This window comes from Arvicanthis niloticus, chromosome 9 (genome assembly GCF_011762505.2).
Source record: "Arvicanthis niloticus isolate mArvNil1 chromosome 9, mArvNil1.pat.X, whole genome shotgun sequence".
NCBI classification, from domain to species: domain Eukaryota; kingdom Metazoa; phylum Chordata; class Mammalia; order Rodentia; family Muridae; genus Arvicanthis; species Arvicanthis niloticus.
Genome location: NC_047666.1, coordinates 83,145,337 through 83,167,403, shown reverse-complemented (window position 1 = coordinate 83,167,403; position 22,067 = coordinate 83,145,337). Strand labels below are relative to the sequence as shown.

The 22,067-nt window shown below is 45.9% G+C and overlaps 1 protein-coding gene and 1 long non-coding RNA gene across 2 annotated transcripts in view; one reads left to right on the top strand and one right to left on the bottom strand.

Moving 5' to 3' along the window:
* Itpr2 (inositol 1,4,5-trisphosphate receptor type 2) overlaps window positions 1-22,067 on the top strand; it is a 381,718-nt gene that overhangs the window by 174,435 nt on the left and 185,216 nt on the right. The window contains exons 30-34 of the mRNA XM_034511341.2: window positions 650-850; window positions 3,866-4,117; window positions 6,348-6,473; window positions 18,396-18,524; window positions 20,814-20,934. Of these exons, the coding sequence (XP_034367232.1) occupies window positions 650-850; window positions 3,866-4,117; window positions 6,348-6,473; window positions 18,396-18,524; window positions 20,814-20,934 (829 nt within the window). The remainder of the gene's footprint in view (window positions 1-649; window positions 851-3,865; window positions 4,118-6,347; window positions 6,474-18,395; window positions 18,525-20,813; window positions 20,935-22,067) is intronic.
* LOC117714744 (uncharacterized) lies at window positions 15,221-16,418 on the bottom strand. Its single transcript, XR_004607589.2, has 2 exons — window positions 16,187-16,418; window positions 15,221-15,680 (listed from the first exon to the last, which is right to left on the bottom strand). It is a non-coding gene; the product is annotated as an uncharacterized LOC117714744 (long non-coding RNA).

Sequence of the window (22,067 nt, the reverse complement as noted above, 5' to 3'; positions counted from 1 at the left end):
CAAGAGCTAAGTGCAGATTATTCAAAGGTCGCATCAAAGATGGACGATACTGGGGCTGAGTTAGAGCAGTCACTGTGGACATTTGAGGATCTGAGTTCAGATCCCCAGTTCCCACATAGAAGCCAGGCATGGCCGTAAGTGCCCGTAATAGCAGTGATGTATGGCAGAGACAGGGGGATCCCAGGAGCCTGCTGGCCAGTCAGTGTAACTGGAATACATTTTAGGTTCAGCGAGAGACTCTGCTTCAAGGGAACAACACGGAGAACAATAGAGGGGCACCCCAATCTTGCTCTGGTTTCTGCACGTACACATATAGCTCACGTACCTCTCATTATGCACACATGTCTAAAATACACATGCATATATTACATGCACACTGAGTGATAAAAATAAAAAGTTTCTTAAGAAAGAGCCAGGTTGAAACTATGAATAAAGTGTTCTCAAGAACAGGGTTGCTGAAAGAACACTTGCTGGCTTCCATTCTCCAGTTGAGTCCCATAGTGAGGCCAATTTCTTCCAGTGGTTGCATTTCACAGAAGATAGGCATTGGCAAGTCCTGGTGGCTTCATGATTGTAGGCGGGGAACTTATGCACTGTAGAGTAGACGGGTGATGTTGTCATGGTCACAAAGGTGCGCTCCTCTGCTCAGCTCCTCGAGGCAGAAACCATGCGGCATATCTTCATGAACAATTATCACCTGTGCAACGAGATCAGCGAGAGGGTGGTCCAGCACTTCGTGCACTGCATTGAGACACACGGCCGCCATGTGGAGTACCTGAGGTTCCTGCAGACGATCGTGAAAGCAGATGGCAAATATGTGAAGAAATGCCAGGACATGGTGATGACCGAGGTGGGTTCTCAGTCTGTGTCTTACCAGCTTCGAATAGGTTGTGCTCACATATGCATGGTCCTCTCGGAGCAGGGAAAAAGATTAAAACTTGTGCTTGGGAGATCCTTGCTTTCATTATAACTACGTAAGCGCAGATATGGATTACGCTATGACTACATAAGCACCAATAAGGCTTACACTATGACTGTGTAACCATGGTTACAATTTATGGTATGACTACATGAGTGTGGATATGGATTACGCTATGACTACATAAGCACGGTAACAGTTTATGCTATGACCACGTAAGCACTGATAAGGTTTATGCTAGTGCAGTGAAGTGACTCATGACAGACTGACTTAACAGTTTTCTTAGAGTTTTTCTTTTTGATTGAGTAATGAGTTTGGGTCTGTTAATGAGTGGGGTTTTTTTGTTTGTTTTTGTTTTTTTTTGAATCTTTAAAATGCTGTTTGTGTGTCTGTGTGCATCTGTATGTGTGTATGTGACTGTCTGTAGATGCATCATGTAGGTGCCTTTGGAGGCCAGTAGATGGAGTTGGAGCCCCTGGAACTGGAGTTAAACATATGATCTGCTTAATGTGGATGCTGGGAATTGAACCAGGGTTCTCTGCAGGAGCTACGTGTGTGTGCACATGCGTGTTTGTGTGTGTGTGTGTGCGTGCGTGTGCGTGTGTGCATGTGTGCGTGCGTGCATGTGTGCGTGCGTGCGTGCATGTTTGTGTGTGGTGTGTGTCCATGTGTGTATGTGTGTACATGTGTGCGTGCGTGTTTGTGTGTGTGTGTGTGCGTGCGTGTTTGTGTGTGTGTGTGTGTATATGTATGTGTGTGCATGTGTGCGTGCGTGTTTGTGTGTGTTTGCATGTGTGTATGCATGCGTGTGTGCATGTGTGCGTGCGTGTTTGTGTGTGTGTGTGCATGCGTGTGTGTGTTTTATCCATTGAGCCACCCCTTCAGCGCTTACAATGAATGAAATTCTGCGGTCTCAACTTATTTGGAATTAATCCATTTCTCCTACTGTTAAATGTTTAGTAACTTCACAGAGTGGTGGAGTGCTGATGGTTCCTGCTCTCTTTCTGAATCCCAGGAGGGGTGTTCTCGGCCACTGTAACGATTTTGAAGAACTCCATGTTAGCTAGTAAGAAGTGATTATCAGGGTTTTATTAGAACAGTGGGAACTGGTATTTTACATAAGGTAAGACTTTAAGAAAGATGAATGGAATCCTCCAGCTGTCTGCCCTACTTTAGAAGAGGTGGCTGTTGTAGGCGAGCTGCTTACTAGGCACTGTTGTGCTTCTTCGGAGAACCAGTGACCAGATGCTGGCTGGCAGCCTGTGTACCAAAGCATCTTCATTCCATAGCTGCAAGACTGTTATCCAGAAGATTACATCGGGACCTTCCCATTAGAAATGAGAGCTCCTCCATGTTGATTCCATGTCACCTAGAAACCTTAGAAATTAATCCAGCATAAGGCCCTGAACTTTTACAATATGAATTACTGTAAAGAACCAATGATAAGAACATTGTAAAGTTATAAAGTGTACCCTTAAAAAAACCTGTATTGGAGCTGGGGAGATGGCTCAGTCCGTACAGTGCTTGCTGCCCAAGTATAAGGACCTAGGTTTGATATCCAGCACCCATGTAGGAGCAGGGACCAATGACATGTTCCTGTAATCTCAGTGCTGGGGAGGCAGAGACAGTATAGTCCTGAGACTTGCTGGCCATCCATTCTCACTGAATCTGTGAGCTCAAGGTTAGTGAGAAAACTTATCTCAAAAAATAAGTTGGGAAGTGATTGCATATGAGGCCATCAATGTCTGGCCTCTACATGCATACAAGTGTACACATACCTGCGCACACACATTAGCACAAACATGGATACACACACACACACACACACACACACACACACACACATACAAACCATGGTTAGCTCATATTAATTCTTCATTACCTAAAAATATGTGGGAACTAATTTGACTTTGGAATCTGATCGTCACAGTAAGGGTCAGATAGAGAAAGAAATGCATAGGCTCTTTCTATGTCACTTATCAAAGGGAATGCTTCTGTATATAAGGAAATAGTTGTAATAGTATATTAATATGTAACCATATTTTGGCACATACATTTCTTTGCAACAGAACTGTCAAAGTGAACCAGTTAGTTAATTGGCTTATTAATTTAAATGTTACCAACTTAAGTACGATAAGTTAAAATTTATAAATCGTTCGCAACCTGACCAAATATATCAGGTATCAGTAATAGATAATAGATAATAGATAATAGATAATAGATAATAGATAATAGATAACAGCATGGCAAATGAACTTTGCTACAGTCTCGAGTTCTCCAGTAAAAGCACACAGCAAAATATGAGGAGCCGTCATGTCCTAAGCGTCCTCACTGGATCATTTCTTGGGCATTTCGGCTTTCTGTTGTATTCTCTGAGGCCTTCCCATTAAGTGAGGAATTTTCTAGATTTTTATAATGTTGTCTGTACTGGAAGCAATGTACAACTGATTACTTATGTACATTAATTGTGAATGAGGTGAAACCTTTCACATCTTATCTTTCACTTTTTATGATTCATTTTTATTGTTAATAGGTATATGCACATGAGCGCACTGCCTGCAGAGGCCAGAAGAGGGCGCCAGATCCTCTGGTCCTCTGTAGAAGCAGGGAGTGCTCTTAACTGCTAAGTCATCTCTCCAGTCCCCCCACTTTCCTGGTTTAGTGAAAATTTCTGAGGGCCTCAGATGCTTGCTTTCCTGGTTCTGGGATCATAGGTGTGCACCACCAGGCCTGGCTCTGTGTTGTTTGATTCTCATCCCATCTATGGTTCTCACGTCTCCTGACTGGTTTCAGCAGCATCAGTAGCTGGTCACTTGGCATGTGGTTTTGACCTTTCCCTCCTCCCACCACAGTGAAGTTCTGCTTTTGCAGAATTTTCTGTGGTTGTCTGCAGGCAGGTCAAGCCTTTAGAAATGTGCTATGTAGAGTCTCTTGTCTTCCTTTCAGCTGATCAATGGGGGTGAAGATGTGCTGATATTCTACAATGACAGAGCGTCGTTTCCCATCCTCCTCAACATGATGTGCTCCGAGAGAGCCCGTGGGGACGAGAGCGGGCCCCTGGCCTACCATATCACCCTTGTGGAGTTGCTGGCGGCGTGCACCGAGGGGAAGAACGTCTACACGGAAATCAAGTGCAATTCTCTCTTGCCTCTGGACGACATAGTGAGGGTGGTGACACATGATGACTGCATTCCTGAGGTCAGCCAACAGACGCTCATCAACTGTAGACTGTGCTTTCGTTTCTAAGGTTCACCTGGATGTCAGACATCTCCCACAGTAGTCTTTACGATGACATCTCCTATTTAGTAGAGGATTTAACCATACTTAATTATATAATCTACAAAGTGGAAAAGAGCACAAAAGTTTCTAGTTTTTACTCGTGCAGAGGGAAGACAGTTTCCTTGACTGAGTACTTACAAGTGTCTCCCTTAAAGTCTGCACACGGCAGTGGGCTTCCAGGGAAAGGTTCATTGTAGTTCTTGAGCCTGAAACAGGTGGATCTCAGGTGAGTCACAGTGATTGATTATGGAGCCTAGGCTGGTGCTGCAAGGGTTCATGTTAGACACCACAGCTTCACCTCGTTGCACAGAATGTTTAGCTCCCTGAGAGCACACCTGTATCCTCTCTCAGCTTCTCTTCTACCTCAGTTTTCACGATTGGGGCAAAATACCTCATCAGAGGATGGTTATCTGCTGACTATCCATGAGGCTTCCCAGAGTACACAGTGCAATGATTTCTTTCTTTTTTGCTACTATGGTATGTTACGACAAAGTTCATACATGTGTGTTATCCTCAAAAAGACGTCAAGCTAAAAGGAATCCGGGAGGTCTCAGCCCCTGTTCAAGTGGCCCTGGCACACGCAGCATGGTAAAGGACCAAAGGATATGTCTGTGAAATCGTTAGCACCTTGGGGTCCTTCATGCCTTGGTGGGGTTGAGATGAAGTGCACATGAGTGGGATAGAGGAGAGGAAATCCATGTGCTCGGCCTTATCTGAGGTCCTCATCTTGGCCGTGTCTGACGCCATGTGCAGTTCCTTCTAAGGGGTCTGCACCACCTCACAGCTCCAATGAGGGTCTGGTGGGTTAAAGCTTTACTTCCTCAGAGGTTAACTCTCTGTTGTGCAGATATGACCATCCACGTCTGGCGTGGAAAGCAGGCTGTGTGACTTGTCCTAGCTCTAATGTCTTCCCTAAAGAGGACCAGCTGGGAGGGTAATGGTTGCTTTCAGTCACCACGGGAGTTTCTGAGTCAGAGCAAACATGTGTCCAGTGAATTCAGCAGCAGGCTGGGATCCTTCACTGTTTCCTAGTTGTGTCACGTGGTGCAACAGTCAGTTAACATTTCCAGCAGTCAATCCCCACACTTTTTCTTTCTTTTTTTTTTTTATTGGATATTTTATTTACATTTCAGATGTTATCCTCTTACCCCATCCCCCCGCCCCCCGCCCAGGAACCCCCTATGCCATCCCCCCTCTTCCGGCTTCTATGAGAATGTGCCCCCGCCTACCTCCCCACTCCCACCTCTCCACCCTCAAATTCCCCCACATTCGGCATCCAGCCTTTATGGGACCAAGGATCTCCTCTCCCACCTATGCCCGACAAGGCCATCCTCCCCTACATATACAGCTGGAGCCATGGGTTCCTCCCTATGTGCTCCCAGGCTGGTGGTTTAGACTCTGGGAGCTCTGGTTGGTTGGTATTGTTGTTCTCCTCATGGGGCCACAAACCCTTTCAGCTTCTTCATTCTTCTCTGTAACTCCTCCATTGGGAACCCCTTGATCAGTTCAGTGGTTAGCTGTGAGCATCCATCTCTGAATATGTCACACTTTTAAAGTCAAGTTATCATCTCCTGCCTCCAAGGGCTATTAGAGGATTACCTTCAATAAGATGAGGCACAGGAAGGGCTGGAGGGTTTGATGCATAGTGAACTTGAAGCAAGGACTAGCTGCTGCCAAGATGCTCCACGCATGTCTCAGCTCTTCTGGGACCAGATTTGGCATGGGCACATGCCATCGAGGACTTTTTTTCTAGACTTAGGTGATGTAGCAGGAGAGCTGACCCTTGTTCCTTGTGGCTCTGACTCAGGGTCCAGGAGTCCCTCTGGAATGGTTGACATGATTTGTTTATATAAACAAATATACAGCCTTTCCTTTTGCCGTCTTCCTAGTGTCTCAAGGATGATAAGTCTGCTTTGAGCAAAGCTCTTACTTTCACAGGGTTCTCTGGGTGTAGGGGAACAGAATGCTAGAACACAGGCTCCCCTGGGCCAGGGTGGAATAGCTGTTAAAGAAAAGGAAACACAGAACCCCACAAATACAAAACAAAGTGTCATCCATGATAGTAGCCGATGCAGATGGTATTTAGTGGTGTAGAACAGAAGGCAACCGGTGAGAAACTGAACCTGCTTTTTGTCTGAAACCTGCACAGGTTAAAATCGCGTACGTGAACTTTGTCAACCATTGTTACGTTGACACTGAAGTGGAGATGAAGGAAATCTATACAAGTAACCACATTTGGAAGTTATTTGAGAATTTCTTGGTGGATATGGCGAGGGTAAGTTAAAGGCTCTTCATGTGAGGGTAAGGTCACCAGTATTGATTGGTATGGATTTTGACTGAGCAGTAAATATCTACATGCCTCTGGTGTTTGTCCATCTGGACTGTTTACTTACGCCTTCACTGGGTTCAAGTACATGCATAGTTAGAGTGTTCCGGCCTTACATCATTTTTGTGTGACCGGCCAGAAGTCACCATGTCCTTTCTTAGGCTGATCACAGCTAGAGAAACCGTCCCATTCCTTCTATATTTACCATGTACCATTTATGTCTGCGGCCAGTGACCTGTGGAAACCTTGGCTCTGACCAGCTGCAGCCGACTCCCCAGTCCTTGAAGCAAACGATAATTTCTGGGCTGATGACTGAGCTTAAAGTTGCATGCGCAGGAAGATGTTAAAGAGATTGCGGATCTGCAGCTGCAGGGTTGCCTGGTGCCTCTTAACTGGAGATAAGCTTGAGAAAGACCAAGGTCACATTCTCAGCAGCACAGGTTATAAAGCTAAAATGGATTTTATGTTTTTTAAAACCAAAGAGAGCTAGAGATAACTGCCTGACCCAGCTACCCTGGGAAACGTTCCTTCCACTTACGAATTCAGAAGCTATTTGCACTTTGTTTTACCGAGTTTGCTTAAGTGGGTGATTCATGTTATTTATTATATAAAGTGTTATTTATTACGTAAAGGCTGCTGGAGACTTCCTGGAATCCCTGGCTGTCTGCTCTGCCTCTCACACTGAAGCTGAGCTGACTGCAGGCTCCTTTGTTCTTCTTGAATTTTTGTCCTTCGAAGCAGGGCCCTTCTCCAGGTGCACATGACATCTTCTGGCTCTCTTAGGAGGAGGCAGCCCAGGGACAGACCCCTCCCTCTCCAGAAAGGTAAAGGAGCCAGTGAGAACTTTCACATGCTGGTAACAAAACAACCAAGGTAGCCTTCCAGGACAGCTTCCCATGCAGATTGCTAGTCTCTGCTCTCCAAGTGTGACTCAGCACTTGGGTGATAAGACATTTGAAACAAGTCTTAGATGATAACTCTTAGTCCTGGGGCCATCTTAGAAAGCCACTATCATAGGTATGGCAGCTAAGAGCAGGGATTTCAATGGACTTACTCAGACCAGAACTCAGGCACAAACTCTGCCTTTCTCTCACTGGCTTGCTTCTATTGGGAAAAGTACTGTAACCATTCTGGCCCTGAGTTTCCTTACAATAAATACGTTTTCCCAGGATGAAGCTGGTGAGGTAAAACACATGTACTCTTAGTACATGCTGCACTTCGCATAGGGCTTGGTGACATTATGTCATCACCAGGATTACCACAGGGCTATGAGAAGCCTTTTGGGAAGTTTTAGGAGCTTCTCTGAGATCCAAGTGACATAAGGACATTGAGAGCGGGAAAAGAGACTCTACATAGGCAAGAGACATGCTATGCTCATACAGCCAGACAAACATGAAGTTGGGCAGGCATGAGGCTGCAGAGTATGAAGCCAGGCATGTATGAAGCCAGACGTGACAGAGCCTAGATATGTGTGAAGCCAGGTATGCAGGAAGTTTGGCATGAATTAAACTGGAAGCTGAACATGCATGAAGCCAGATATGCATATATCAAGGCATGCATGAAGTCATGTAAGTATGAAGCCAGGCGTGCCTGAGACCAGCCCAGCATGCATGAAACTGACCATGAATTAAGCTGGAAGCTGAACATGCACGAAACCAGGTGTCTTAGTTAGGGTTTCTATTGCTGTAAAGAGACACCATGATCACAGCAACTCTTATAAAGAAAAACATTTCATTGAGGTTGGCTTATAGTTCAGTTCAGAGGATTTAATCCACTCTGGCCAGAGTGGGAAGCATGGCAGTGTACAGGCAGACATGGTGCTGAGAGGGAACTGGGAGTTCTACATCCAGATCAGCGGGCAGTAGGAAGAGAGAGACACTGGACCTGGCTTGAACATTTGAGACCCCAAAGCTGATCATCTCCAAGTGACATACGTCCTCCAGTAAAGGCCACACCTCCTCCAAATAGTGCCACTCCCTTGTGATCCTGTGGAGGCCATTTCATTCAAACCACCATACCAGGCATGCCCGAAGCCAGGCGTGCATGAATTCAGATACTGTGGAGCCTGCACACACACATGATTTGATTCAAACTGCTGCAAAGGAAAGGAAGCAGACTCAGGAGCTAACAGCAAACTTGTAAAACCCCAGAGAGCTGACTGATGTCAGAGAGGCGTGAGGAAGAGCTAGAGATGAGTTTTTCTGTAAGTAGGGTTGAGGTCACCCAACACCGCAGGGGTGCAGGAGGTGAGCGGTCAGAGCAACCTCATTCCAGTTCTTAGTGCTCAGCATCTATTTCTAGTGACAATGTCCTAACGCTGTGTGACATACTTTGGTTTCATTTCTGCACAACTTAAAATGTAAACATCCCTATTTCGACTCAGTGTTTTCTTTCATTATAGTTTCTACCTTGACTTAGCCTGAGCAGCTACATGGGGCAAGGTCAGCGAAGGAAAGACGTAGTGTATACCTGAGTCCTGTGTCCTCCTTGCCAGGCCAGCTCTGAAATTATAAAATCATGAACCTCAGGGAACTTGAGAATGGACTCATATTCTTGCTAGCTGATTCTCTTGCTTGTTACAGAATGGGAAGAAGGGCTCCCCCGATCCCCTTCCTCCCCCCCCCCCCCCCCCCCCCGCCCACAGCAACTTCTCCAATGCAGCCTCGGGTCTCCCAGTGTTTTACTTGTGTCTCATATGGGTCCTCGTTCAAGCCGTGTCCGGTGTGTTGTTTCCATATCTCTTGGATTCCCTCTAATTGGTTTGAGCCCTCACAGTTGTATTTTGGTAGAAATTTGGAGAACAGTTCATCTAAAAGACAAATGAAGTCTCAAGACTAGCAGCTGCATAGTGTCTCCTCCCTCCCTCTGTGGTCATTGCTGTCAGAAAGCCCCCTGGAGTCTCTGCTGTTTGTATCTTCCATTTTCCTCTTCACAGGCTTTAGCCCTTATAAGGCACAAAGACCCAGTGAGATGGCTCATTGGGTAAAGGTACTGGCTGCCAAGCCTGATTATCTGAAATTGTTCCCCAGAACACACATGGTGGATGGAGAGACCAGACTCCAGAAAGTTGTTTAATAAATTAAAAATAATTCTAAAAAGACACATAGAAAATCTTCCCTTAAAAAAAAAAACAGCTTTTAATAAGCGGTGTTACATTGTTTCATGTGATTATCCCTTTCAGATGCCCTGACAGAGACGGGGCTGTGAGCTGTAATACTGCACACTGGGCAGTGGCTAAGCTATTAGACCCAGGAAAGTTGTTGCCATCTTCCAGACCATTAATGGCAGCCCAGTTTGATCTATGTCCTAATGCAGCTAAAATTGGTGCTTGTGGGGCAGAAATGCTTTTCTTCGTCTTGATAACTGATTGTTGTTGCGGTCAGGGGACTCAGGCCATTATCAGAAAGCACCTGGAAGGGATGGAAGATGATCAATGTAGTCTGAGACTACAGGTTCAGTTTTTGAAGATGTTCCCAATTCTTCCATCACTTTTAAAACCTTACAGTGACCAGCTGTACTCTGAGTAATGTTCTGACAGAACAAAATTAGACCAAAAAATAATTTAGGCTGTGTGCCCACACACTGTCCCATCAGTCACCACTTAACAAGACAGCAAGAGACTTTGTTTACAGATAGATCACGCTGGCCATTCCCTTGTTCCCTTTCCTACCAAAGAGAAGGAAGGAGATGAGGTAGAATTTGTATCTGCTGTAAAGCATGCTTTCCCATTGTTTTTGTTAGGTAGGATTAAACAACTGTACTGTGATTATTGATTTCTTTAAAAGTTGAATAATTTACTAATGAGAGTCATTTGAAAGTATTACCTGTAGGTGGCCCAAGAAGCGAGCATGACAGGCCCCTGAAGAAGCACCTGCTGTAGCTGTTATCCTTTGTGTGGTACTTTTCCCTTAGCTGTAATTTTACTGATCTCTCTAATTTTTATGTTGAATTATAGTGATGGTGCATGCCTGGACCAGAGGCTTATTACTGAAGTGTCCTTAATGATCGAATGGTGGTCGCTCATCCTGTATCATGTGCTCTGAGCTTTATTGTCATTGGCAGTATCCATCCTTGCTCATCAGCTCACCCCTGTACCTCCCGCCTCATGTCTGTTCATGCATAGGTACCTGTTAACGTGTGCGCAGTACATGTGTGTGCAGGTGAATGTGTATGACTGGGTGCATGGAGGTTAGAGGTCAACCTGGGTTGTCATTCTTCAGAAGTACCGTCCATCTTAGTCTTTGAGACACGGTCTCTCACAGTCTGGCCACCGACCCAGCTCTACTCGCAGGCTGGCCAGAGAATTTCAAGTACTTACCAATGTCTGTCATGTCTGTCTCTTCAGCATTGTGTTCACGTGTGCATGCCGCCACTGAAAGGCACGTACTTAACTAACTGAGCTATCTCTCTGGCTCCTTCTTAAATCCTTCCTTTGTGTCCCTAGGGCTATTCAGTCTGCCTGTTTCATTCTCTCTCTCTCTCTCTCTCTCTCTCTCTCTCTCTCTCTCTCTCTCTCTCTCTCACACACACACACACACACACACACACACACACACACACATACTTTTGGTCACTCCTCAGCCACTTGGCTGATCCCTCTGTATCATTTCAACTTCCAAATACTGAGGTATGACAAACCTTGGGCTTGATTTCTTTGCTGTCTACAAGCATTTGCTTCCTGGGGTCAGCAACTCTCAAATTTTGATCCTAGGTTGACTGAAGCCTGGGACCTTCTCTGATGTCTGCTGTTGAATCTAGGTGTTTACGTGACATCTCCATTTACCTGTCTGGTTTCAAACTTGTTGTTCATGCTCTGCTTCAGACCTGCCCCTTTTAGAATTATGGGCATCTTGGCAGATGGCAGCTCTGGAACTTGCTCTCCAGACCCAGGTAGACAGCTTGGTGCTATTTGCAAATACTACTTTGTACACCCTAAATCTGATCCTTTCTCAGATACTGCAGGTTCTGAAATACCATAAATGTGACTAGTTCTGAACTCTGATACCATAATTGTCCACGTCTGGAGGGAGAGGAGGAAATGGGGTGTGTTAGGATTGGATCAGGTCACCTTTCTTTGCTTAGACACCCCAACAACTTTCTGCCTTTTTATGCCTTCTTTTCCTTCTCGAGACCTCCTATTGTCCTAGTCTCCCCACAGATGGCTCTCTGTCCTGTTCACAGTGGTCTCCAGGGTGATTCTCCAGACACTCCCATCTTAACACCTTTGCCTTCTCCTGAGAGGCCTGGCCCCAAGTCTTTTCTTTATCTTTGGTCAGGTCCTGTTAGTTCTGTTTTTCTCTCTATGGGGCAATATCTGGCACAAACAGCTTAAAGGAGGATCTGTTTTAGCTCCCAGCTTTGGCAGGTCACCCATTACACTTAGGAGGGTTTTTGGAGGAGGAGGCTGTCCACCTTGTGGCAGGGAGGAAGCAGAGAAGAAACTGAGGGGACATGACACACTCCCCAGTGACCTACTTCCTCCAGTCAAGCTCTGCCTCCTCATGGATGTTACCACCAGCTACAAATGAACCTTTGCATAGATACCTCATATTCCAACTTTAATGCTCCATTCATATCTATCCCCCAGCACAAGACATTCAATTCGTGTCTGAAGTATCCACCGCCTTCTTACTTCCAGTGTTGTTCAGGAGTCCAAATTCCTAGTCCCCTCTGAGACCCATAGCTGTAAGCCCACAGAGAATCAGTGTTGCACACTTCCAAGGTACTGAGGTATGGAGCATAAGCTTCCATCCCATAAGGTTGGAATGGGTGAACAGCTAGGAAGGAGTGGCCCAAAGCAAGACTGAAACACATCTCGGCCAGCATGAATCCCGTAGCTGTGTATCTGGCTCAGGAAATGTGGCGTGCGTGCTGTGGATTCCCAGGGTGGGTGACCCTCCCATGCAGCTTTGCCATTTTATCCCGTGTGTCTTCTCTCTCCTGCTCAACAGATGAACCTGGTGTTGCTAACATCCCTGGGTCTTTAGAGAAGCTTGGGGCTCATCCTCACAGCCTCTCATGTTGGCATTTCAGGGGCTGCCTGCAGGGGTCACTCTGTAGACAACATGGCCCGACTTCCCAGCATTTCTAGAAATCTGGTAGAAGGCTTCACAGCTGGGTAACTTCTGCATGCTTCATGCTTACAAATCGGCACCACATGGCTGAGGTCAGAGCCTGCCACCGGCTGGAGCAATACCCAGGGGCCTGTGGATTGCGAGTACTTTTGTCTCTTAGCGCCTATGTGTCTGAGTGTGGTAAAGCTGGGTGAGCAACTGCATAGATCAGGAGTTGTAGCAGCGCTCTCATCCTAAGGAAGTCTTGTGAATATTGTACATTTCTACAACCCCGAGTCAGTGATGGATGTTTCTCTTTGATTTCCTGATATCCTTCAAGATAGCATTGTCCCTGGGAAAAGCACAGAGCATTAAAAAAAAAAAGTGATCCTGTTACATTTCTCTCCCTGTTGCTGTGTGAAATCTCTGACAAAAGCAATGTAGGGATACAGTGCTTATTAGGTTCTACAGTCCCAGCCCCCATGTCTAGGAAGGCAGGGCCGTGTCTGGGAAGGCGTGGCCATGTCTGGGAAGGCATGACAGAAGGAACTGGGGCCAATGGTCACATTGTATTCTCACTCAGGAAACAGTGAACAGTAAGGAGACAGAGCTGTAAAGAAAGCACCAAGTCTTGACCTCCATGACAACAGTTTTCAGCCTCTGGGTCTCAACCCCTTTGGTTTTGCATATCAGATATCCTACATATTTACATTACAATTCATAACAGTAGCAACATTACAGTCAGGAAGTAGTAATGAAATAATCTTTATGGTGGGGGTGGGGTGGGGTCACCAGACCATGAAGAACACTGAGAGCCACTGTTCTATGACCTTCTTCCTCCACAACTGGATGGCATGACTGGGGACCAGGTGTTTGGATATATGAGCCTGTGGGGACCTTTCTCATTCAAACCACAGTGGACTCAAGAACCTTCTTATGAACCTCCTTTCCCTTGCTGCTACTTTAAGTTGCTATTTTTTTCTCACCAAACTACACGCTTTCCAAGTCTCTCTGCTCTGTTTTGGTTCTACTTTTAAACTACAAATCAACATAGTCAGAAATAGCTGTGTCCCGGCCCACATGCTGTTTCACTTTGACACTTACTACTTTTTCAGTAAAGGGAAGAATTGTTTGCGCTCATGGTTTCAGGGGCTTCTGACCATCATGGTAAGAAGACGTGGCATGCAGAGTGGCCCCCGTCACGTGATCAAGAAGATGCACGGAGGATGTCTCCCTTTCCTCCATCCTATGGGCTCGGGCCTGTGGCTTGATGCCACCCACACTCAGGGCGGGGCTTCCTTGTAGTGAGTTGGAACAGAAGTGGAGGGCATGGCACACACCAGGAAAGAAGTTTACACGCTGAGAGGCAGTGGAGTAAATGCTCTGAACGGGGATCAGTGAGAAAGCCGAAGCAAGTGTGCAGCGTGCAGTGCTTACAAATCCTGCAAGTCAGGCAGCGAGGCTTTCAAAAATGGTTCCGTGGGTTTGAGCGAACGGCTCACACGTAATGGAACCATGAATGGGATGGTTATATGAAAATCATGTAGTCCTATTAGCAATGTGTGCCAATTGACAGGAACCTAGATATATCCATATATTAGGAAATCTTAATGAGCAAATGCCTATGGTTAATCAGCCTGTAGGCATGTCTGTGGGATGTTCTCTTGCTTCATGATTGATGTGGGAGGGCCCAGCTCCCTGTGGGCTGTGACACCGGTGGTCCTGAGTTGTATAAGAAAGGCTGAGCAAGCAGTAGAGAGACAGCCAGTAAGTAGCACCCCTCCATGGCCTCTGCTTCAGTTCCTGTCTCCAGGTTCCTGCCTTGACTCCCCTTCAGGGTAGACTGTGACCTGCAGGGTCTTTAGACCTTTTACGGCCTTATCAAAGATAGAAAGCAAACCAGGAAACAATGCAAGGGATATGAAATAAAATAATGTTAGGTATCATTAATCTGACAGGAATACTTATAACTTGCAGCTATAGCAGTTGATATAAGCTGTGGTCTAAGAGGTGTGGGTAGGGCCAGAGGGTGTGAGAAAGGGTAGGTGAGCACCCAGGGCTAATAATAAATCAGAGCATTACCACCCAGAGGTCAGAGAGGTCCAGAAGGGCAGTTTCCTGGGAGCCTGGGAGCCTGGGAGCCTGGGAGCCTGGGAGCCTGGGAGCCTGGGAGCCTGGGAGCCTGGGAGCCTTGGAATCCTTGAAGCAGAGCCCTGGAGATTGATCCACAGAGCCCCTCTGCAGGGAGGTAGGATGGAGGCAGAGGAACATGGGTCTGTTCTCTTATCTCTATAATTGGCCAGCACCCCTGGTTAGCTGGATCCAACCACAGCATGAAGGCAAGAGCTAGCTGTGTTAACAAGGGCTATCCTGTGTGTCCACAGATAACTCAGCCATCGCATTCCAAATTTATTTCAGAGGATGAGTTGAACATGCAGCGAGTCTTCACAGCCTCACCTGACAATTTTATCTTTGAAGAACAAGCCACAGATGTGAAAAGCAAATCAATATTGTATAATTCTTTATAATCACCAAATACATGAATGAATGAGTGAGTGAACTGATTAAAGAAAACCACATAAAACCCAGCAGCAACAAGATAACTAAAAACTAATTTGTAATTTTGATAATGTAGACTTCAGCTTAATTTCAAAAATAGAATTTAATCATGAGAGCTGATAGAAATAATACAAGTTTTTCCAGTGAGAGGCCAGGTGATGACATCACATGGGTATATTTTATAGGAACAGTCTCAGGTCATTAATATGCAAACACATTAAAACTTTAAAAATCACGTCTCATACATAAAAAAGGTCATTCAGTGTGATGTTATTTTGAGCCATTTCCAACTTTTGCTTTTATTAAAGAGTAAAATTTAAAACTGAATAAAAATATGGCCTATCTATTAAGGCTTTTCTTCCTGATAAGCTTTTCAAGGCTTTAATAAGGAGAAGGCTTCTTTCACTTCTTGGCTACCCTTAGCAGGGACCAGTGTAGGATGCGAAGTGAGACTGTTGTTCTTCAGTGTCTTGGAGAGGAGCAGGTCCATATGCTTCCGTAAACACAGGCTTTTCATTAATCAGGCATTGGAATAAAGCCGTATCTAGAAATAGATCATCTCATTAATCTACTAACTCAAGAGGGAATCTCTGGGTGGTGTTTTGTCATTGCCCAGTTTCAAGCAATGCAGCCCAATGTTTGATAAGTCCCGAGTGGGCCCCCCTACCCACACTGCTTGGACAGAGTTCATGGGGTTCATGTGTGAGAGCCGGTCTGCTGCCTGCTGAACAAAAGGGCGGTTTTAGCCGGTCAGAAAAGTTCAGTGTTCGGAAGATGACGAAAGAAGTAAATTCCTAACTGAAGTCTATCTCGGGAAATTCAGTGTGGTATTCGTTCTGGGCCGTGTTAGGTTTTAATTCTCAGTTATCGCAGTCCAGACATCCAGGGTAACCTACATGTGAACAGCACGAGAACAAGAGCCACGGAGGGGGCTCCCCTAGTCCAGAGACATCTACGTAGTTCCCTCTTGTGCCTGGTTCCACTCCGTGTAGTCACACGTCGGAGGTTCAAAAAGAAGACATGGAGAATTCCAGAAAAGAATAGTCATACCTTTTAAATCCTGAGATGTGTGATGCTGTCCCACATCCTCTGACCCAAGGTGTGCATCACCTCTTTGTCCCGCCTTCCCGTGGTGTGTGTGCTGCCCACGGCTTAAGTCACATTGTAAGGCTCTTTTAACTAGGTCAACTGTACGGCAGTGGCTTTGGTCAGGTAGTCCTTGATTTAGTTACCACAAGCGTGTCGGTAAGGGAAACTCACGTGTGCCATTGATAATCTGTATGGTGCATCTTGTAAGTAAGAAGATGAATGAAGTGTGGGGAGGGGGAGAGAAGGAAGCATTCACTTACTCTCAGTCTTATTGTGACAATTTTAAAATTTATGTTATTATTAATCTGTTTCTTTGCAACATTTGTGAATACTTTGTCATAGTTGTCTGTGTGTGTGGTGAAAACAATATATATGGACTTGGTACTTTTGCTGTGGTAGTGGGGTATACATTGTGGATAGGTCCGTGACTGCCTTGAATATCGTACTCAAGTAGAAGTTGATACTTGCTGGGCCAATGGTAAGATTCCATAAGTAGGTATAATTTATTTCCTTTAATTAAATTATTCAGTATCCCCTGTAGCCTACAGTGTAAGCTATCCCCCAACCTTTTCTGTTCTGAGGACATTATATCAGTGAGTGTCACTGTGGAGGAGAGAAAGCTAACACAGATGAAAGGGGTTAGACAGACTGCGAGCAAACCCTGCCCTCATTCGCCTGTGTCCATCTAATTCCGGTATGAACCGTCCCGTTTTCAAGCCAGGAAGTCTGGAACCCATGGTTTGAGAAGGAAATTTTCCTCTTTTATGAATTCCTGTGACAAGTGTTAGGGAAGTATCAAATGAAGTCACATGCACTCGTTCTTTTGATGAAGCTCCTTATTTAAAAGACAAACATTACAGAAGAATGTGGATCGCCCAAGGACGTCTGGCACACATGGCCACCATCCCCGGCCTCTCGCCCTTTGTCCTTATTTGTCTGCCTGGTTCCCACACCCTCTGCTCCTCTCTCTCCTTGTGTCTGTACATCCTGTGTGTTTTCAATCAGGACCCTTCCCTTTCGCAATTTGTCAGTCAGACATTTGGAAATGCAGTTTGGCAAAAGGGCCTGGTGAGATCTGAGGAACAGAGCAAGGGAGGGTGCTTGGGTCCAGCCCCGGCTCAGTCCTGGATCAGAGCCAGGGAGGGCGCTCGTGTCCAGCCCCAGCTCAGTCTTGCTCTTGCCCCCAGCTAACCGAGGCATGAGCCACGCATGCACATGCTGGCTTCTCAGAATAACCGTGGATAAGAGAGTGTGGGAAGGATTGAGATTTACCCTTCCTTATTTTTCCACTTTCCTTCTGTGTTAACCACTTTTCTTGCTTCTGTGATCAAACACCTAAGAAGCAAGTCGGAAAGGAGGCACTTGCTTCAGCTCTCAGTTTGGGGGTACCGTCTATGTGGAGGGGAAGGGATGAGAGCAGGAAGCTGTGTGATGGGCACAACCCTGTGGCTGGGCTCCTCCTCTTCCAACTTAGCCAAAGGGGAAGCAGGGAAAAGACAGGAAGTGGGTGGGGCTACCAAAATTCAGTCCTGTCGCAGTGAATGAGTCAGTTCCTCTAGCTAGGCTCTAAGTTGCAGGCATGTCTGACCCATTCTTGGCTACTGGGACCCAATCTGCAAACATTGCACAATATATATTGCAGTCTATATTTGTTGTGTAGGGTAAACCTCATAGATGACTGTGTCCTCCCGCCATGGAAAAATGTTGGACATACCTCCCCCACATTCTTCAAAATAGCCACAGCAGCTAGGGACCAAGTGTTTAAACCCTAGCGCCGAAAGAGGACATTCCACAGGCAAATGTCAACACCTCCCATGGATTCCTCTCATCTGGGTGCACTCACAGTGGCTCTTTTCTTCAGCTTCCTCTCTGTGAATGGATGTGGCTTTCATCAAAATCGAGTTTGTGGGCCAAGGGAGAGGTTATAGGGTAAAGAGAGAAGGGCAAGTTAACCCAGGGCCTGGAGGTGTGAGGGAGTTGGAGACTGAAGTGATGGAGGCCAAGGGGGAAGCTGCCACAGACGGACGTCTTAATGGATTTGGACGAAAGTCTTTCCATTGGAAGCAGCTTCAGAAAGTATAGAAATAGCTGAGGAGAACTCTGCGGGGTGACTTTTAGAAGGTTCCTCTACCGATTTATAATTTGGGGATGTGCTTTGCTTTCTCTTCAGGTCTGTAACACCACCACAGACAGGAAACACGCAGACACCTTTCTGGAGAGGTGTGTGACAGAGTCAGTCATGAACATCGTGAGCGGCTTCTTCAACTCGCCATTTTCGGATAACAGTACCAGCCTCCAGGTAGCTGAACCCAGTGTCCGGGAGCACTCGGCTGCTGGGCACTTATCTCCTATGCCTGAGATGAACTGCTAGGAAGGCCTTTCCGACACTGCACAATCACGGACACTCAGCACTGTGCCTCTTTCTCAGTCAGCCAAACTTCATCTTAGCATTAACTTATTCACAGTAAGGCAGGGGAATGGCTTCCACAGGGGACTGGGTAGCATTTACCTGTCGGCATGGTTGGTAGTTATATGTTCTCATGTTCTGTGCTCTCCTCTCTTCTTTGGGCCCTGTGTTTTCACGTCTCTTAGCTTTTGCAATTTTGTTTGTTCTGACTCACTTTGAAATTTACACTTTAGCAAGCAATCCAGTTTATGCATCATTTAATCAGCTTGACAGATGATGGCCCCATCCACCCCCTGCCCTCCCTCCTTCCTATCCCTGCTCCCCTTTTGCTGCCCCTCCCCCAACCCCAAGTTTATTTCACACACAGAGACCTCCTCTTGCAGTTAAGTTCTTTCTTGCTTTTCAAGCACTGCCGACTTCATACCTGTCTGTGGAGGGCTGAGTCTTGAGACAATGGCTGACTGTTCAGGTGGACCTGCACCTGGCCCACCTGCTACCTGCTTTAAGATAGTAATTTATCTTAAAGGTTGGCATATTGTTGTGGCCCTCTCCACTCCACACTTGGTGGCCACTGTTTCCAGGCCCAAGCTGCCGCTCCGGTCTGGTCTGAGGGTCAGGGGAGAGAGAGAGAGAGAGAGAGAGAGAGAGAGAGAGAGAGAGAGAGAGAGAGAGAGTAAAGGGGAAGAGACACAAAGAATGGAGACAAGACAGAGGTTCTGATCAAGTCTCGTTTATTGTGTCTCTCTCATTGTCTCCTGTATTCTCTCTCTTGAAGGGAAATCTGGGGTATTTATAGGTTTTTGCCACGAGCCTTGTAGGTGTGTGAATACCACGTCTCTTGCAGGTGTGGATATGACGTAAGCCTTACAGGCGTCTATAGCGTGGATGGCACGTGGATAGCACGTGCACCGCATGTCTTGTAGGTGTGGCTACCACGTGGGCCTTGCAGCTGGGGGCAGTAAACAGCAAAACAAAATATGTGGGATATCAGAGTGTGCTTCAGCTGTTGTAGGCTGTTGAAAAACAAGTCTCACGTCAGGGTATATGGCTCAAGAAGGCTGCAAAGCTGATAGCCACTTTCTGCTAAAAGTTGGCTCCCAACAGCATATTGAAGGTTTTCATACAAATCCTTATAAATACTTAAATATGTTTATACTTTTCAACCTTAAATGTCCACAGGTAAGAAAACAGCGAAACACATCATGGCATATCTATAGGGTGGCTTATTAAAACTCATGTTTCAAAAGGAAAATTAATGACTAATAAAATGATTCTCAGCATAGCACCACAGGTCGGAGACAGGTGGACTCCTGATTTTTTTTTTTAATTAGGAATATAGTTAAAGGGCTGAGGAGGGGGCAGAATGCTTGTTGTGAAAACAAGGACGTGAGTTTGATTCCCCAGAACTTGTGTACAGACACCCAAGCTGGTGGGCCTGTGCAAGATCAGAGACGGGTGGGCCCTGGAACTCAGAGGCCAGTCAGGACTAGCCAGTGCAGCTCTTGGTTCAGTGAGAGATCCTGCCCACTAAAACAAGATGGAGAGTGATAGAGGAAGCTAACTGAGGTCAGCCACTGGCCTACACACACACACACACACACACACACACACACACACACTCACACTCACACACACTGTGTACACAATGCTGCACATGTGCTGTGCACACACACTGCGTACACTTGTGCACACATGCTTCACACACTGTGCAATGCACACTGGATACACAAATGTGCACATACACTGTGTACACAATGCTGCACATGTGCTGTGCACACACACTGCATACACTTGTGTACACATCTGCACACACTGCACACATGCTTAAAACACTGCACACATGCTGCACGCACTGTGCAATGCACACTGGATACACAAATGTGCACACACACTGCACACATACTGTACACACACACACACACACACACACACAAATGTAATGAAAACCAAGTGATCAGTTTTCTGTAGTGCCTGACATGTCTCCTATCATGTCATTGACACATGAGACATTTTCGTAATGTTAGGTATTTGTGAGTGGCTCTGAAGCACACAACACCTCGCAGTACCTTATTTTATATTTCTGCCTGCTAAGGTATAGCTCAGCTCCCTCCTTGGTGGGTTAGCGGCTTAATGGTACCATGGCTGAGGGGCATGGAGTGACCACTTCCCTCCCGTTTTCAGACCCACCAGCCGGTCTTCATCCAGCTGCTGCAATCTGCCTTCAGAATTTACAACTGCACCTGGCCCAACCCAGCCCAGAAAGCCTCGGTGGAATCCTGTATCAGAGCCCTGGCTGAAGTGGGTAAGTCACGGTGTCTGCTTTGACCTTTACACATTTCTTGAGGTAACTGGGCTTGTGGCTGAGAGCTACACAAGTTTTCTCATCTAGAACCTCAGAAAGAAGTAAAACCAGGCATAATTTTGTTTGCTTGCTTGTTGTGGAACTATCTTATTCGTTAATAACAGTCTGATGTTCTTAATACGTCCTTTTGGCAATAGGTTTTTTTAAGCATTTTAATTTGTGTAAAATAAGTATTGCTTTAAGGCCCATTATACACCAAAGGCTTCAAAATTATAAATGAAATGGAAGCAGGAGATTTAATTAAGAAGTGAGTGTAAGAATTTTCACAGATGCCCCGTTCTGTGTAAGGTCATGTCTGTGTGCAGTTGTATATTAATGATTGTATCTGTATGTAGTAGGTGTGTTTGTGTGTGTTACGTGTGTGAATGCAGGCACATGCTTATTCAGCGCACATGTGGAGGCCAAGGGACAGTCTCAAGTTTTGGTCCTTGCCTTCTATCTTTTTTTGAGACAAGGTCTCTTTGTTGTTTCCTGCTGTGCACTGGACCATGGTTTCTTCTGTTTCTGCCTCTCGTTTCACTGCGGGATCACAGATGCACACAACTGCTTTATGTGGGTTCCTGAAAATTAGATTCAGGTTCTCAACTTGCACCTTAAGCAGTCAGCATTAACGTGCTTCTGGTCTTTCCCTAGTCTATGACCTGACTGTGATGAGATCATATGTTAACAACACTTAACTGCGGGGGATCAGTTTTAAGGAAACGAAAAATCAGTTATAATCCAGGATAATCAATTGACGATTAATCTTCAGCTAATAGTAATATAATTTGTCTAGGGAATTAATTCTAAATAAGAATTTTACCTACAAATAAGTGGAATAAGTAATTATGAATAAAGTTTCTACGATGCCCGCCTCTTTGGCACACATGCCATGTGGGCCTGGGCTCCCCTTCAAGATGCTCTTCAGGAGCGCAGAGCACTGAGTCCCTCTGATGCCTTCCTCCCTGCAGCCTTGTGGCTCTTGGTTCCCTGGTCTGGCTATTGCTGGGGGGTGGGGTTGTATTCCTCAGTTCGTGTGCAAATGCTGGGGTGCCCCACCCCTGAGCCCCATTCCTAGTCCTCCCATATTGCCT